The sequence below is a fragment of the Mytilus edulis genome, chromosome 6 (genome assembly GCF_963676685.1).
Source record: "Mytilus edulis chromosome 6, xbMytEdul2.2, whole genome shotgun sequence".
Lineage (NCBI taxonomy): Eukaryota > Metazoa > Mollusca > Bivalvia > Mytilida > Mytilidae > Mytilus > Mytilus edulis.
This window is the reverse complement of record NC_092349.1, coordinates 64,836,823-64,852,042: the sequence shown is the minus strand read 5'-3', so window position 1 is coordinate 64,852,042 and position 15,220 is coordinate 64,836,823. Positions and strand designations below refer to the sequence as shown.

General features: G+C 31.4%; 1 protein-coding gene across 5 annotated transcripts in view; it reads left to right on the top strand.

Annotated features, from left to right (window-relative positions):
* LOC139528140 (transient receptor potential cation channel subfamily M member 8-like) overlaps positions 1-15,220 on the top strand; it is a 49,285-nt gene that overhangs the window by 24,510 nt on the left and 9,555 nt on the right. For 3 of the 5 annotated variants that reach the window (XM_071323987.1, XM_071323989.1, XM_071323991.1), the window contains 13 exons: positions 384-503; positions 1,485-1,615; positions 2,660-2,907; positions 3,348-3,491; positions 3,889-4,030; positions 5,155-5,232; positions 5,847-5,987; positions 6,756-6,779; positions 7,366-7,497; positions 10,043-10,288; positions 12,651-12,825; positions 13,105-13,258; positions 14,090-14,265. In XM_071323987.1, the coding sequence (XP_071180088.1) occupies positions 384-503; positions 1,485-1,615; positions 2,660-2,907; positions 3,348-3,491; positions 3,889-4,030; positions 5,155-5,232; positions 5,847-5,987; positions 6,756-6,779; positions 7,366-7,497; positions 10,043-10,288; positions 12,651-12,825; positions 13,105-13,258; positions 14,090-14,265 (1,911 nt within the window). The remainder of the gene's footprint in view (positions 1-383; positions 504-1,484; positions 1,616-2,659; positions 2,908-3,347; positions 3,492-3,888; positions 4,031-5,154; positions 5,233-5,846; positions 5,988-6,755; positions 6,780-7,365; positions 7,498-10,042; positions 10,289-12,650; positions 12,826-13,104; positions 13,259-14,089; positions 14,266-15,220) is intronic. The other 2 variants (XM_071323988.1, XM_071323990.1) reach the window with 1 other exon arrangement.

Here is a 15,220-nt window from a genome sequence, read left to right as displayed (position 1 = left end):
TAATGTCATCTTATTATTGTGATTTTAAGTTAAAGATATATATATAAATATGGTGATTTCTTGCACATCAAGAAGCAATCTCTGGGATATGAATAAAAATAGAGTTTTGCCTCAGATAATACTCAAATCATTTTAAGACCAGTCTACTGTAGAAAAAAACTAAAATTTTTGAATAACTGGATATTTTATTTACAATGAAACATATGTGATTTGTAAAGAGAAAATATCTAGAATGAAATTTTATTCATTGATATAAGAAGATGTGATATGAGTGCCATTGAAGTCACAAAAAACAAACAAAAACAAGTCTTGGTGAACATTCGTCAATTCTAATATGTTACATCTGTCTATAGCATTCTTGCACCATTAAAATTCTATTACAGCTAAAGCTGGTGAAGTAACAGAAAAACAGAGACTGGAAAGATTAAAACTGGCACTCAAATGGGACAGGGCTGACATTGCACAGGAAGAAATATTCAGAGAAGATGCTTTGTGGAGTAGAGGTTTGTTAAACAGGTTTAAAGAACAACTGACTATTGGAAAAGTATTCAAAAGTATTGACCAAATCATTTGTGAATGGATGCTAGACAAATATGCCAATATAACTCCACCATAGAATTTTCACATCTACTCAAAGATAAATTTCCTCAGCAAATCCATCATAGAAATAACATGTTGTTGTATTATTACTCAATTTATTTCACTTGACTGGGCGGAGTTTAACCGGTTCGCTCATAATAAACCGGTCCATCTATAGATAGGTGTTTTAGAATAAACTCATCAATGAAGTGTCCAGTCATTGTTTTGTAAATTCCTTTGATGACACTGATAGGTGATTAGAAATCAGTTATAATTATAACGGCAATTGTCCTTTTTCACACACAACTTCAAATAGACTGTCCTTATGCAAATTAAAACGTAAGCTCCGCCCGATCAGTTGAAATAACATTGGTAATATGAGTGTCCATTCTGACAAGTAAAAAGTAAAATCACAAAAATACTGAACTTAGAGGAAAATCAATTCAGAAAGTCCATAATCACATGGCAAAATCACATGGCAAAATAAAATAACAAAACGCATCAAAATCGAATGGACAAGAACTGTCATATTCCTGACTTGGTACAGGCATTTTCAAATGTAGAAAATGGTGGATTAAACCTGGTTTTATAGCGCTAAGTGTACTTGTAGAAATGTCAAGAAAAAAATAAAAGTGGACAAAATGGGAAAAAATCGAAAACTCTTCTCACTTATTTAATATTTTTACAAATAAAAAATCATCACAATCATCATGACTTTCTTTAAATTCACTTGATATTGAGGAACCCCATATTTTTCCTTTCAAACTATTGCCAATCGAACTATTAGAAAATACATTTTTGTACTTATATTTATGATTGTATAACATTGTGTAGATATTATTGATGATGCGTTGGACTCAGCAATTCTCAGTGCCATTGTCAGATTTTATGTAACTATTTTGTAGGAAGTTTTGATGAGGCTATGCAGACTGCCATACTAACTGATAATGTAAAGTTCGTACAGATTATTTTGAACCAAGGAGTTGTAATGAGAGAATACCTTACGACGAATAGATTGTTGGAACTTTATGACTTGGTAATATTTTATTCTGATTATAATAACAATTTTGTTAATTTTACGGTGGCTGAGTGGTCTAAGTAGTTACTGCTGTAATCACTAGCCATTCAACACTGAGGTTGTGAGTTTAAACCCCGCTCGTGGCGGTGCACTCAACTTCAATCTTAATTGACTAGGATTGTCAGTTTGCCTATCGAAGGTCGTAGTTTTTTCTGGGCACTCTTGCTTCCTCTACCAATAAAAACTGGCCACCACGTAATAGCATAAATGCGGTGCTTAAAAGAGGCGTTTAAACACTAAAAATCAAAAATCAAATTGTTAATTTAACAGGAAATGAGTTAGGAAAGAAAATTCACATGAACTCTGAAAAAAATATCCATAGAATACTTTTTTGGCATATGCCTTTTTGTTTTGTGTTTGAAATATTAATATCTGATTATATACAGTTTGTCTGTTTGTTGTTCTCCCAACAAATGTTTTTTGTTCCTTTTTTATCCAATACTACTGAACAGATTTACTTTATATAATGTCAGCAGCTTAAATTAATGAGTTGAATAACAAAGTCTTGTGTATTTTTTGTCAGACAACTATATAGCTTCATCCTGTTTGGTGATTCTGTCTACAAATATTGAATGGGAGATAACTGGCAATAAATTTGTCCTTAAAATTTGAAGACTATTATCTACAAAAAATATCTTAACGTAAATATGGATTATAGCTAATTTCCTAATGCCTGTAGAGTAAACCCTGGCCCTGTTTGTATAAACAGTAATTCAAGCTTTGTAATTAATATTGATATCTTCAAACTATGTATATAGACATAGTTAAATCTGTATATATATATATATTACATTTAAATTTGATTGGACGTTATCCCAATTACAATTGGACAATTTACAAACAAATCAAGCAAACTTATCATAGTCTTGCTTTACATGCATTAGGAAATTAGCTGTAACCTAATGACAAAATCTTTCATATGGTACTTTATAAATAGTTTTCTTTTTAAATGTTTGTAGTAATATATAGTTAGAAAACATTTGTAATTTTATTGTTTTTTAGGCATTGAAAGAAATAGATATAAAAAATATGCCTTTAAAAAAAGTTATTTCTAAACTTGGCATGGAGGAGCCTAAGGGTATGACTGTGAAGAAATTGTCAGCCATTATGGTTACTTTGATGGACAAGTTTGGTTATGATTTATATGAAAAAGATATGGAAGCTAACGAGGACGAGGAAAATGAGTATGAACCTGGACAATTTAAATATCCATACAAACAATTGCTCATCTGGTCAACACTGCTGCTTAGGTAAGGTTTTATAGATTTATATATAAACATGCAAATAGTTTTGCCAATACAGTAAACAATCTTTTTCAGGTTTAGAAAATCCTAAGTAAAGTATCACCAATTTATTTTAACTTAGAATTTGAATTTTACTATCTGAATAACATACAGATGGAACAAATCTTTAAGTAAGCAGATTTTTATTCATCTTTCAATTGTTTTCATTTGAAAAAATGGAAACATTGAATCAAGGAACTGAGTTAAAGTCCTTAGATATATGCCACTAGGTGATAAGCAAGCAGCAATATGAATCAGTCTTAAGGACTAATGTCTTTTCCAACCCAAAAAAAATGCAAAGGCTGATAATTAACAGACTTATGTCAGAATGAGTAGAGTTTTGTTTGTTTTAGGTTATTTTTGCAGTGAATGTCAGAGATATTTCATAGGTTTTGTATTATTTTCAGACAACAGATGTCCAACTTTGCATTAAAGATGGGAGGTGAACCAGTGACAAGTACAGTAGCAGCTTCCAGAATACACTTCTCCTTAGCCAAATATATACACAGAAATGAATTGTCTGTCAAAAATAAAGTGTTAGCATATAAAGAGTAAGTAGATATAAGTCCTATTCTTTACATTTTCTAATTGACATGAACAATGTCAGTAAAAGTATATAAAATCTTTTTTTTTTAAATTATACATTTTTATACCCTGCCTGTCTTTTTCTTTTTATGCTCCACCTAAGATAATTATGCCCCACCTACAATAGTCTGTTCCTCCATTTGTTAATGTTTATACAAACCAAACAAAGTCTACAAGCATTACAAAATTAGCTCTAATTTGATCATCTCATGAAAATTTAACACTTCACTTTTTTTTATTAAAACAACAAAATATATACCAAAACAGATTCATGAGTTATTGTCTTGTCTCTGTAAGTTTTCCTTTACTCTGTTTCACTTATTCACACAAGTTAACAATTCTCATCTTTTTATTTTCTTGCAGAGAGTTTGATGAATTAGCATCAGACGTGCTAGACGAATGTCATTCTAGAGATCCTATTAAAGCAATGATGATTGCTGAGAGGAGGTCCCCTACATGGAGTAATATGACAAGTATGCAGATGGCCGCCTCTGCTGACAATCAGGTAAGAGAAATAACTATGTCGTTAGCAAGTACAACCTTGGATAATCATGTAGTCAAAGTTCTATACTGATGGGGTGCGTTAATATAAACATTACATTAATAATTCTATTTTTGTACATGACCAAACTACTCAACACAGAGTTCCAACTTAGCATCTTTCATATATGGGGTTTTATATTTATGCCCTTTTAATGGGAATGTAGAATGTGACAAAATTTCTATTGTTAACAAATTATTAATTGCAAACTGGATCCGAATGATCCTAAGAATGTTTAATTTTTCTCACATATATGCATCCAAAACATGTTCTTACAATGTACGTTCTGTTGATTTCCAGTTCAAAAAACCCTTTAGATGTATAAATTATTTCTAAAATTATTTAAATGCATACAAAAGTTAAAAAGAGTTGACAGAGGCCAAAGAGACATTCAAACAGAAACAAACTGGCAATGCCATGGCAAAACAAAAAGTTAAAGACCAGGTCTTGAAGGCATAAAACTTTGCTCAGTGCTCGGAGCACAAAAATCATGCTCGAAACATGAAATCCGGCATTTTGATTGGTTGATTCTTGAGTCTGAGTACAAAAATCGTGCTCGAAAGTTTTATGACCGCAAGGCCAGGAGAAAAACAAGAGTACACAAAATAACAACATAGAAAAATACAGACTGAGCAACACAAACCCCACCAAAAACCAGGGGTGATCTCAAATGCTCAGGAAAGGTGAGCAGATTCTGCTCCACAAGTGACACCTGTTATGGTGCTCATGTTAGTACAAACTAGTGAATGAGACTAATTTGGTAGGTCATGAGAACATAGCAAATGACTTCATAAAGATTTATCAATGACTAACTAGTGCTATAGAATTTACCCAATCTGGACCAAATTCAGACAATCAACAAATTAGAGTTTATATAAAAGAAATTATGTTACAGCTACCATTTTACTTATAAGCATGTTAAGCCAAACATTACTTTACATTAGTGGCTATTAATTTTGTACTGTTATGTTACTGTGTCAAAGCCATTGACTCCACATGACATTTATTCATGTGCCTCTAAGGTTGCAAAGTTTCATTTAGACAATTTACATTTTTCTTTCTTAAAAATTTGTATTCTATTTTTTCAGACTTTTTTGGCATCAGTTGTTTGCCAGAATTCTATTAGTTCAACATGGAAGAGGGGAATAGGGTCATCCTGGCAAAAGGTAATTCTAAACATTTTTTGAAATTGACTTACAATTTTTTTATGAATCCTTAATGCAATCATTCAAAAAACATGATACATTACATTATATACAGAAAATGTATGATAATTTCTGTGCTCTATTGCTACTATCCACATGAATAATGTCACCAATCCTTAACCACTGGCAAAAATTGGTAATCTTATAAATGTGATAGCAGAAATTTGATGAAGGAAAATCACTTGTGAATATTTTAATGCAAAATAGCCTTATTTCGTCTTATTTTTTTGCATTAATAAAACGAGGCTTGCTGTAAGGTGTAAGACAAGACTCAAAGTTGAAGTCTGTACTTTAAATTATAATATCAATTTTTACAAATTGCTATTTGGATGGAGAGTTGTCTCATTGGCTTTCATACCACATCTTCTTATATCTATGGCAATAATTTCTGAATTAACAGTATCTAAATGTAAAGGGCAACTTATGATTAATGCGCTTATTTAACTACGGTGCAAAAAATTTATCTATTGAAATTACAGAAGAAACAAACCCAGTAAATACCAAAATTTACTGTATCTTTCTAGGTTTAAGTATTTTTTATTAGGTTTTAATGTGATCATTTATCAATTATACAGGTATTTCTGGTGAGTTTGTTCCCCTTCCTGGCAGCAACACCACTTCTGGATATAGACAAACTTGGAGACAACAAGATGTCGCCTACTTATAAGTTCCTGACGTTTCTTACTTCACCAATAGCAAAGTTTACTTACCACTCCGTAAGTTTATGTAATTACATGAAATAAACCCAGTATTTTTATGCCCCACCTACGATAGTAGAGGGGCATTATGTTTTCTGGTCTGTGCCTCCGTTCGTCTGTGCGTCCGTCCGTTCGCTTCAGGTTAAAGTTTTTGGTCAAGGTAGTTTTTGAAGAAGTTGAAGTCCTATCAACTTGAAACTTAGAACATGTTCCCCATGATATGATCTTTCTAATTTTAATGCCAAATTATAGTTTTGACCCCGATTTCATGGTCCACTGAACATAGAAAATGATAGTGCGACGTTCAGGGTAAAGTTTTTGGTCAAGGTAGTTTTTGATGAAGTTAAATTTACATCAACTTGAAACTTAGTACACATGTTCCCTATGATATGATTTTTCTAATTTTGATTCCAAATTAAAGTTTTGACCCCAATTTCACGGTCCACTGAACATAGAAAATGATAGTGGGAATGGGGCATCCATGTTCTATGGACACATTCTTGGTTTTTTTATTATTTAAACACAATATTTATTAAAACTCAATTTATAGGTTTAATTTACTACTAAACATTTATTGCAAGTGTCAAAAATAGTGGATATTTATTATAATATTTTCACTACATATAAGAATTTTGAGAAACATCCTTTTATTTATTTCCAGACATAATGTTATATACAGGTACCACCTCAAATGTTCATTTAATTTTTAAATATTTTTAATTGGTATTTCAGATGAAGTATGTGCAGTTATTGATTAACTTAGAAATTTTTGTATATGTTTTTCAGTTGATGTATTTGAAGTTTCTGGTGGTATTTACCTTTTTTTTTATCAAATGGTTTTCAGTTTATGTTATTTTAATGTTATCTATTCTATTTACAATTATTTTGTATTTGTGTTTCAGTTTATATATTTTGATGTTGGAGATGTTATTAACATATTTTTATGCCCCACCTATGATAGTAGAGGGGCATTATGTTTTCTGGTCTGTGCATCCGTTCGTCCATCTGTCTGTCCGTTCGTTCGTCCGTTCATTCGTTCGTACGTCCGTCCGTCCGTTCGATCGTCCGCCTGTCCCGCTTCAGGTTAAAGTTTTTGGTCAAGGTAATTTTTGATGAAGTTGAAGTCCAATCAACTTGAAACTTAGTATACATGTGCCCTACGATATGATCTTTCTAATTTTAATGCCAAATTAGAGAATTTATTCCAATTTCACGGTCCACTAAACATAGAAAATGATAGTGCGAGTGGGGCATCCGTGTACTTTGGACACATTCTTGTTTGTATTTGTTTTTTTATGTTAAGTTCCCATGTTTGAGATGTAATTTACATATTTTGTATTATTTTTATGGAATGTTGTATGAGTTGTTATTTGCATATTTTATATTTGTTTTTCAGCTGATGTATTTGGTATTTCTGGTGCTATTTACATATTTTGTATTAGTGGAGTTTCGGACAGCTTATGTCACACCTATAGAAGTTGTGTGTATTATTTGGATATTTACATTCATAATAGACAATGTATATACAGTAAGTAGCTTCAAATAAAAACTGTTGACTTCAAAAATATCTTAATGAACTGTTAAACAAGAAATAATCTGGTTAACTATCTGACAAAAAGATAAAACGTCTAATAATTGACACTAGAGGACAGATAACAAATACACCTAGATTTATTTAAGATGTGAAAAACAGAGGGTTTCAACTTGTAACTTGTGTTGTTTTGGGTAAACTTTGAATGATATAACTAATACATTTCATGTAACCATCATTGTTTTTATGCCCCGTCTACGATAGTAGTAGGGGCATTATGTTTTCTGGTCTGTGCGTCCGTTCGTCCGTCTGTTCGTTCGTCTGTTCGTTCGTCCGTTCGTCCGTCTGTCCCATGTCAGGTTAAAGTTTTTGGTCAAGGTAGTTTTTGATGAAGTTGAAGTCCAATCAACATGAAACTTAGTATACATGTGCCCTATGATATGATCTTTCTAATTTAAATGCCAAATTAGAGTTTTGACCCCAATTTTACGGTTCACTGAACATAGAAAATGATAGTGCAAATTTCAGGTTAAAGTTTTTGGCTTCAGGTTAAAGTTTTTGGTCAAGGTAGATTTTGATGAAGTTGAAGTCCAATCAACTTGAAACTTAGTATACATGTGCCCTATGATATGATCTTTCTAATTTAAATGCCAAATTAGAGTTTTGACCCCAATTTTACGGTTCACTGAACATAGAAAATGATAGTGCAAATTTCAGGTTAAAGTTTTTGGCTTCAGGTTAAAGTTTTTGGTCAAGGTAGTTTTTGATGAAGTTGAAGTCCAATCAACTTGAAACTTAGTATACATGTGCCCTATGATATGATCTTTCTAATTTAAATGCCAAATTAGAGTTTTGACCCCAATTTTACGGTTCACTGAACATAGAAAATGATAGTGCAAATTTCAGGTTAAAGTTTTTGGCTTCAGGTTAAAGTTTTTGGTCAAGGTAGTTTTTGATGAAGTTGAAGTCCAATCAACTTGAAACTTAGTATACATGTGCCCTATGATATGATCTTTCTAATTTAAATGCCAAATTAGAGTTTTGACCCCAATTTTACGGTTCACTGAACATAGAAAATGATAGTGCAAATTTCAGGTTAAAGTTTTTGGTCAAGGTAGTTTTTGATAAAGTAGAAGTCCAATCAACTTGAAACTTAGTATACATGTTCCCTTTGATAAGATCATTCTAATTTTAATGCCAAATTAGAGAATTTATTCCAATTTCACAGTCCTTTAAACATAGAAAATGATAGTGTGAGTGGGGCATCCGTGTACTGTGGACACATTCTTGTTTATAGATGAAGTTAATTGTAATTTTGAAATATTTTGTATACATAATTGAAAAAATATACTTATATGGTCCAGTTACTCATATGTCCTTCCCTTTAATAACCAAACAAGTATATATTCATATGGTCCAACCATACACATATGGTCATGAACATACATGTATGGTCCAAATACTCCTATGGGCAGGAACATATATATAGTAGAAAATTCTGTTTGTGATGATTTAATAAAACATGTTACAATGAATTTTAAACAAATTTTCTTCAGCCATTCACATTTAAACGAAATTCTTACATTGATTGCAATAAATTATATTAATTTCCCAGTTAAATAAAAACTGATCATTTCACATGTGAAATAAACATGGTTATTTCACTCTCTGACGTCATACAACAACAAGCGTTGTCAAGACGTTGATAACGTCGTATCAAAACAAATTGTGAATGCGTAGGGAAAAAATATAGTTCCTTACATTTTCTAAATTAATTTCATAAAAAAAAAAAAACATTTGCCAATATAACAAAAAGAATAACTAATTAAAGAATTCAAATATTGAAAAATATTCAACTCATGACCAAACAACAATCGCGCATTCATGAATTAATGTGTTGTTCGGTCACTCGTTGAATATTTTTCTCTATTTGAATTCTTCGATTACTTATTCTATAATGATATTTTATCAAATCAAACAATATATATTGTATAGAATTTAATTATGAGGTTAGTTCAGAACTAGTTTAGATGACATTTACATTTCAATGGAAGACTGGCATTTATTTTACCAGTCCTATACATTTCTAGGTCAAAAGTAACTTTGTGGAGACCGTGCATATTTCATATAGGGTCAGTAGGCAGGGTTTATATCAACACATGGTTAGTTGTTGTGTTATGTCCCTTTATAAAAAGAACATGATGCTGAGGAATATCTAATAAGTTTCAACAAAGAAATTGATGAGAAATGATTGAAATAAATTCATAAATCACATTTAAAGCTAACATGTTGTTATTGTTTGCATTTGATTTGTATAGACCAATATTGAAGACTTCATCACTTTGATAGTGCCCTAGTCTGAATACCACATGTTAAGATAGTCAGTAAGATAAATTCATTACACAGTGTGCTAATGGCCCATATATATGCTATAAGGTCACTAGCACAATATGAAACCAATAGTGCCATGTTAGCATGTAAAACTAGTAAATATTCTATACATAGCATTTATTAACATTTAGAGATTTTTTGTTTGTTTCAGTGTCTGGCATTTCCATCCCCCACACTCAAGGGTACCATCAGAGACTGGTTTGGACTATTAAAGTTTCTAGACATTGGGAACTGTGTATTAGCTGTAATAGCATTTGTCATGCATTTCGAAGGAAGTAAAGCTATGGAAGCCAAGTCTATATTCTGTATCAATGCTGTTGTATTTTACATAAGAGTTTTGGAAGTTTATACTGTGAATAGCAGATTAGGACCTAAAATGGTGATGATTAAAAAAATGGTATGTTACATTTTATGAGGATATGCAGATGCAGATCAAGGGTCTTGGAAAGGGGGCGTGTTTCTCAAAAATTAGATAAACAAAATGTTCAACCATTTTATACTAAATATTTATATACATGAGAAAAACATGAGATTTTTTATGGTGATTAAAACGCCCTTTAATCTCCTTGGATCCACCACTGATTTGAATAAAAGGAGATATGGGGTAAACCTCATAAGGACAGCAACCCTCAGTGACAAAAATAATCAAAAGACATCTAGAGGTCATCAAACAGTTTATATTATTCACAGCTAATTAGAATCTCTACATATGATCCTTCATTAATAAAAGATAGTTTGATGTTAAAAAAAAGAACATAAGCATGATAAGACTTAAACAAACAGCAAAAAACGATATTTCTAAACATTTTCGTTCAATTTTATTTTACATAAATAAGGCCGTTAGTTTTCTCGTTTGAATTGTTTTACATTGTCTTATCGGGGCCTTTTATAGCTGACTATGCGGTATGGGCTTTGCTCATTGTTGAAGGCAGTACGGTGACCTATAGTTGTTAATGTCTGTGTCATTTTGGTCTTTTGCGGATAGTTGTCTCATTGGCAATCATACCACATCTTCTTTTTTATATTGTGGGATTTTCTCGCCTTGTCAAGGACCCATTGGTTACCTTTGGCTGCACTTTGGTTGAGTTGTCACCTCTTTGACACATTCCATTTTTCCATTCTCAATTTTATTTATGTGACATGATATGGCAAAATTGGTATGTCAAATAAATCTGAAAAAAAAAACTATCCAAATATGTGATGTGACTAACAATAGTTTTTCAATGCAACAAAATGAATACTGTTAATTTAGAAATTATTACAAGGTTTTTATGATTGTGAATATAGTATGACTTGGTGAGTAATTAATTAGAACGAACATTCTGTTAACCAATACATGTCTGATCAGTATGCAGATTTTCCTGAAGTCATAGTACTGTGGATTCATTTATTTTCGTTGGTATCAATTTTCGTGGATTGCTGAAAACTTGCATTTTCGTGGATATTTGATTTCGTGGTTTTGCCAATCTCTGTATACAAAGCCTACTGAAAATATGGTATTCTTTGAATATTTGAATTCGTGGTTCACCTCTTCCCACGAAACCCACGAAAATTTGTATCCAACGAATAAAAATGAATCCATAGTAATTAGTCGTATATAATTTTTATTTGTAAAAAATCGCAATTATAAATGCACACAATCAGTGCTGAATTTACAGTAATTACAAGCATGTTGTGACTAACAAATTGTGAAAGTAGAATACTTCCAACTATGTTGACTAATAAACCAATCAAATATGTTGCAAACCAAATCAAAAAAATAAATAATAAGTAAACATACTATGATTAAAGTCATAAGAAACCTCAAATCAAAAAATTAATGCATATGTTTTTTCATAACTCAATGGATAGTTTTCATTATAAAACTTATGTACATATACTTTTTTCTGAAGAAAATTCTTTATTTAATCCTATTTAGAAGAAGTTTACTTTATTTTAATTGCTTCCTTCCAGGAAGCAATTCCCCCGACATATTTTCCGTATGCAAAGTGACCTCCGTGTGACCCATCTAGTAAAAATCTGGTGATCACAATACGCATGGATGTCCTAAAAATAAACTTATCCGAATTTACATGTTAAACACGTGCTCAATTTCCGTGCCTTTTTGTTGATTTTTTGTCGATTGTTGACAAACAGGTGACAATCGATAAACTTCGGCTTCAAAACACGAACTTTAATTACCTGCCATATTTTCACAACACTGACCGATTGAAAAAAAAATTGACGATTATACGAAATTTACACGAAAAAAATGATAAATTCGTGCACAGAAGACTAAGTTTATGATGTTTGTATGCATTGGTTCAAGAATTGGAAGAACATTTTTTTTCACCGGTCACTCGTTTCTTATGACTTTAAAGTATCCATTATTTTGTTGACAGAGAAATTGGTAGTAATTATACATAATTTAAAATATGTATGCTTATGCCCCTGCTGCTAAGTTTAACCCGTAAAGTTTCTCCCATTTTCATTTCTGCATCTTTAACGCCTTTGTAAATTGGAAAATGGTCAATTAATTTTTGAAACTTGTACACAATGCTTAAAACTAAAATTTAAAAAGTAGAAGAAACATTATATGCACTCATGTAACATAAGCAAGCTTGGGTTTGGGGAGGGAAAGGGGGGGGGGCATTCATTACCTCAGGCAAATTCTTCTTTGATTTGAGTTATATTTTTCAAATTATGTAAAATTTTAATAGTAACTTTAATGTTTTCCCTCGCCATAGCATTAAGTTTTACACTTATTTATTATTTTTCAGATGTTGGAATTAGTGATGTTTATTTTAGTATTGAGTATATTCTTGGTATCCTATGGGGTAGCTAGTCAAGGATTGATGCATCTTCAGAGACAATCTGATTGGAGGATACTTAGAGATGTCATTTACTTTCCATACTGGCAGTTTTACGGAGAACTGTTCTTAGAAGAAATAGATGGTAGGTTATGATATAATTATTGAGTACCAGATACATAATGTATAAAAACATGTTTCTAGAAAATTTATTGGAGGTGTTATTTTCATATTTCTTGAGCGCTGTGAGAAAAATATTTCTCATCACTAGTGAAATATCTGTTCTCAGCAAATGATTTGTTGAAATTTAATTATGACGTTAAATTTGCTTGATTTCTTCTGAATTTTCAATTGAGATGCCTGAAAAAAAGGCGACTATGCCTGACGTCGTCACTTATGAAGAACACAACTTTCTGTTTTGTAGATGACGAAAGTTGTAGGGCACAACTTAATATCACTGATGGAGTTCCTGATGTGTCTTTCTGTAGAACATATCACTGGCTGGTTCCTGTATTCTTAGCAGCCTATTTGATGATTGGAAATGTACTGTTGCTTAACTTGCTGATCGCCATTTTCAGGTAAAACTCAATTTAGTGATTTAAAGCCCTTTTTCTTGTATCTTAAAGACATGTGCACTTTTTATTAGCTCACCAGTAATTAAACCTAAAAAAATAAATCCTAAATAAGGTCCAAAATACTCATAGTCTGGAGCACATTTCTACAACGTAGTTTAAACTGTTTTCTTATATCATTCAAAGCATCCTTTCCACCACCTATGATTGATTCCAGACACTTTAATGTGGCTGATTTTTGAAATTTACATTTCAGTCAGGACTTTTCCATGAAAATGTATGTTGGAGGGTAGGAAGGGACTTTCAAAATATATCTATAACCAAGAACCATTTTTTAGATAATTTTGGTTATGGTAATAAAACGCATACGGAAAAAGACCAATGGCCCACATTCAATTCCTACCCCACATACATTTTAATGGAATATAGTCCTAATGTATTCCAGGAGATTGAAATAAAGTTATTTTACTTTTTGAAACTGTTCAGTCCTGTTTTCCCTGAAATAGAAGTTAGGTCTGGAATTTATTTGTATCAGATAGACTTGATAGAGTCTTACATTTTCATACAATTTACATTTCCGTGATACTGTGGATTTATTAATTAAAAGTGCGATACTAATTTTCTTGGATTTTTTTTCTAAAGGTGAACCATGAAATTAAATGAACAGATTATTTATAAACATGTAGGCAGACTTTGATTTAATCATATATGAAATTGAATATTCATGACAAAAATTGGTACGCATGAAATCTTACAGAATCGCCAGTATACCTTCTTACAGAATTTAGAAGAACCATATGATCAAGTTTTAAGATTTTACACTTTGTTACCTTTCAGTAATGTTTTCCAAGAAGTTGAGGTTAATTCTAACAGAATTTGGAAGTATCAAATGTATATGCTGGTGATGGAATTTGATACAAAAGCTTCCCTGGTACCACCACTCAGTATTTTTATACATATCTATCTTGTCGTTAAATGGGTCTTCAGACATACCTGCTGCAAGAAAGCTAAAGGTATTTATGAAGTATAGTTGATAATAGAAGGCAGTTATGGAAAAGTGAAATATTTAATTCACATATATTGTATAATCTTGTGCTGAGGGCACTATTTTAGGGGGTAAAAAAGGGTTAGACACAGCGATATTTTTTATGTTTGTTAAAAGAGTGAAAATAATTATAATTGTGTTACAAATGAAAAATAAAAGTTAAAGGTGGTTGGATTCAAAACAAGTGTTGACCAAATCCAGATTTCAGAATGAATAAAACGCAAGCTTTTGTCAGAATGAATAATTCATTTAGCTAGCATTTAAATCGTATGTAACAAACAACATACTTCCATTTTCATTTGTAACAGATTTGTATTTGTTTTCCATTCCTATAACTTAAAAACAAATATCAAGGATGTCCAACACTAAAAATTCGAAAAAAGTACTAAGTATAAGTCAGTGAAGTTCAAAATTTGGCTATGATATTTATCATAGTTACTACAATACATGCAACAAACTGAAAAATTAAAACACAAGAGGAAATGAAAATAAAACACGATCAATAGTGTGCATTTACTTGTCAGAATTATGAATTTTTGCTTTTTGCTATTTGATTTTTTTAAAAGTATTCAAAAGCTAGTATAGTTCTGACATTTTGTTTTCAATTTTCAGAGGGTAAGCTGATTTTCTGGTAGTATAAAATATAATGACATGTGTTGACTACTTAGTGCATAATCTTAACATTCATATACCGAAGCTGTAACGTTTTGATATGCTATGTTTAGTGATAGTTAAAAAATATTTATAAAACTTCCCTCTGCCTGTATGACCTTGTTAGTTGGTCATTTAATTCCATATCATGGCTCTGTGACATCAATTATGTTGACCTGGCCTTAATAACTTTGACCTGGACTTAGCAACAACATCATAATGTTAACATATAGTGATGCAAGTCCTCTTCCAAAAAAAAATTAGAAAAATAT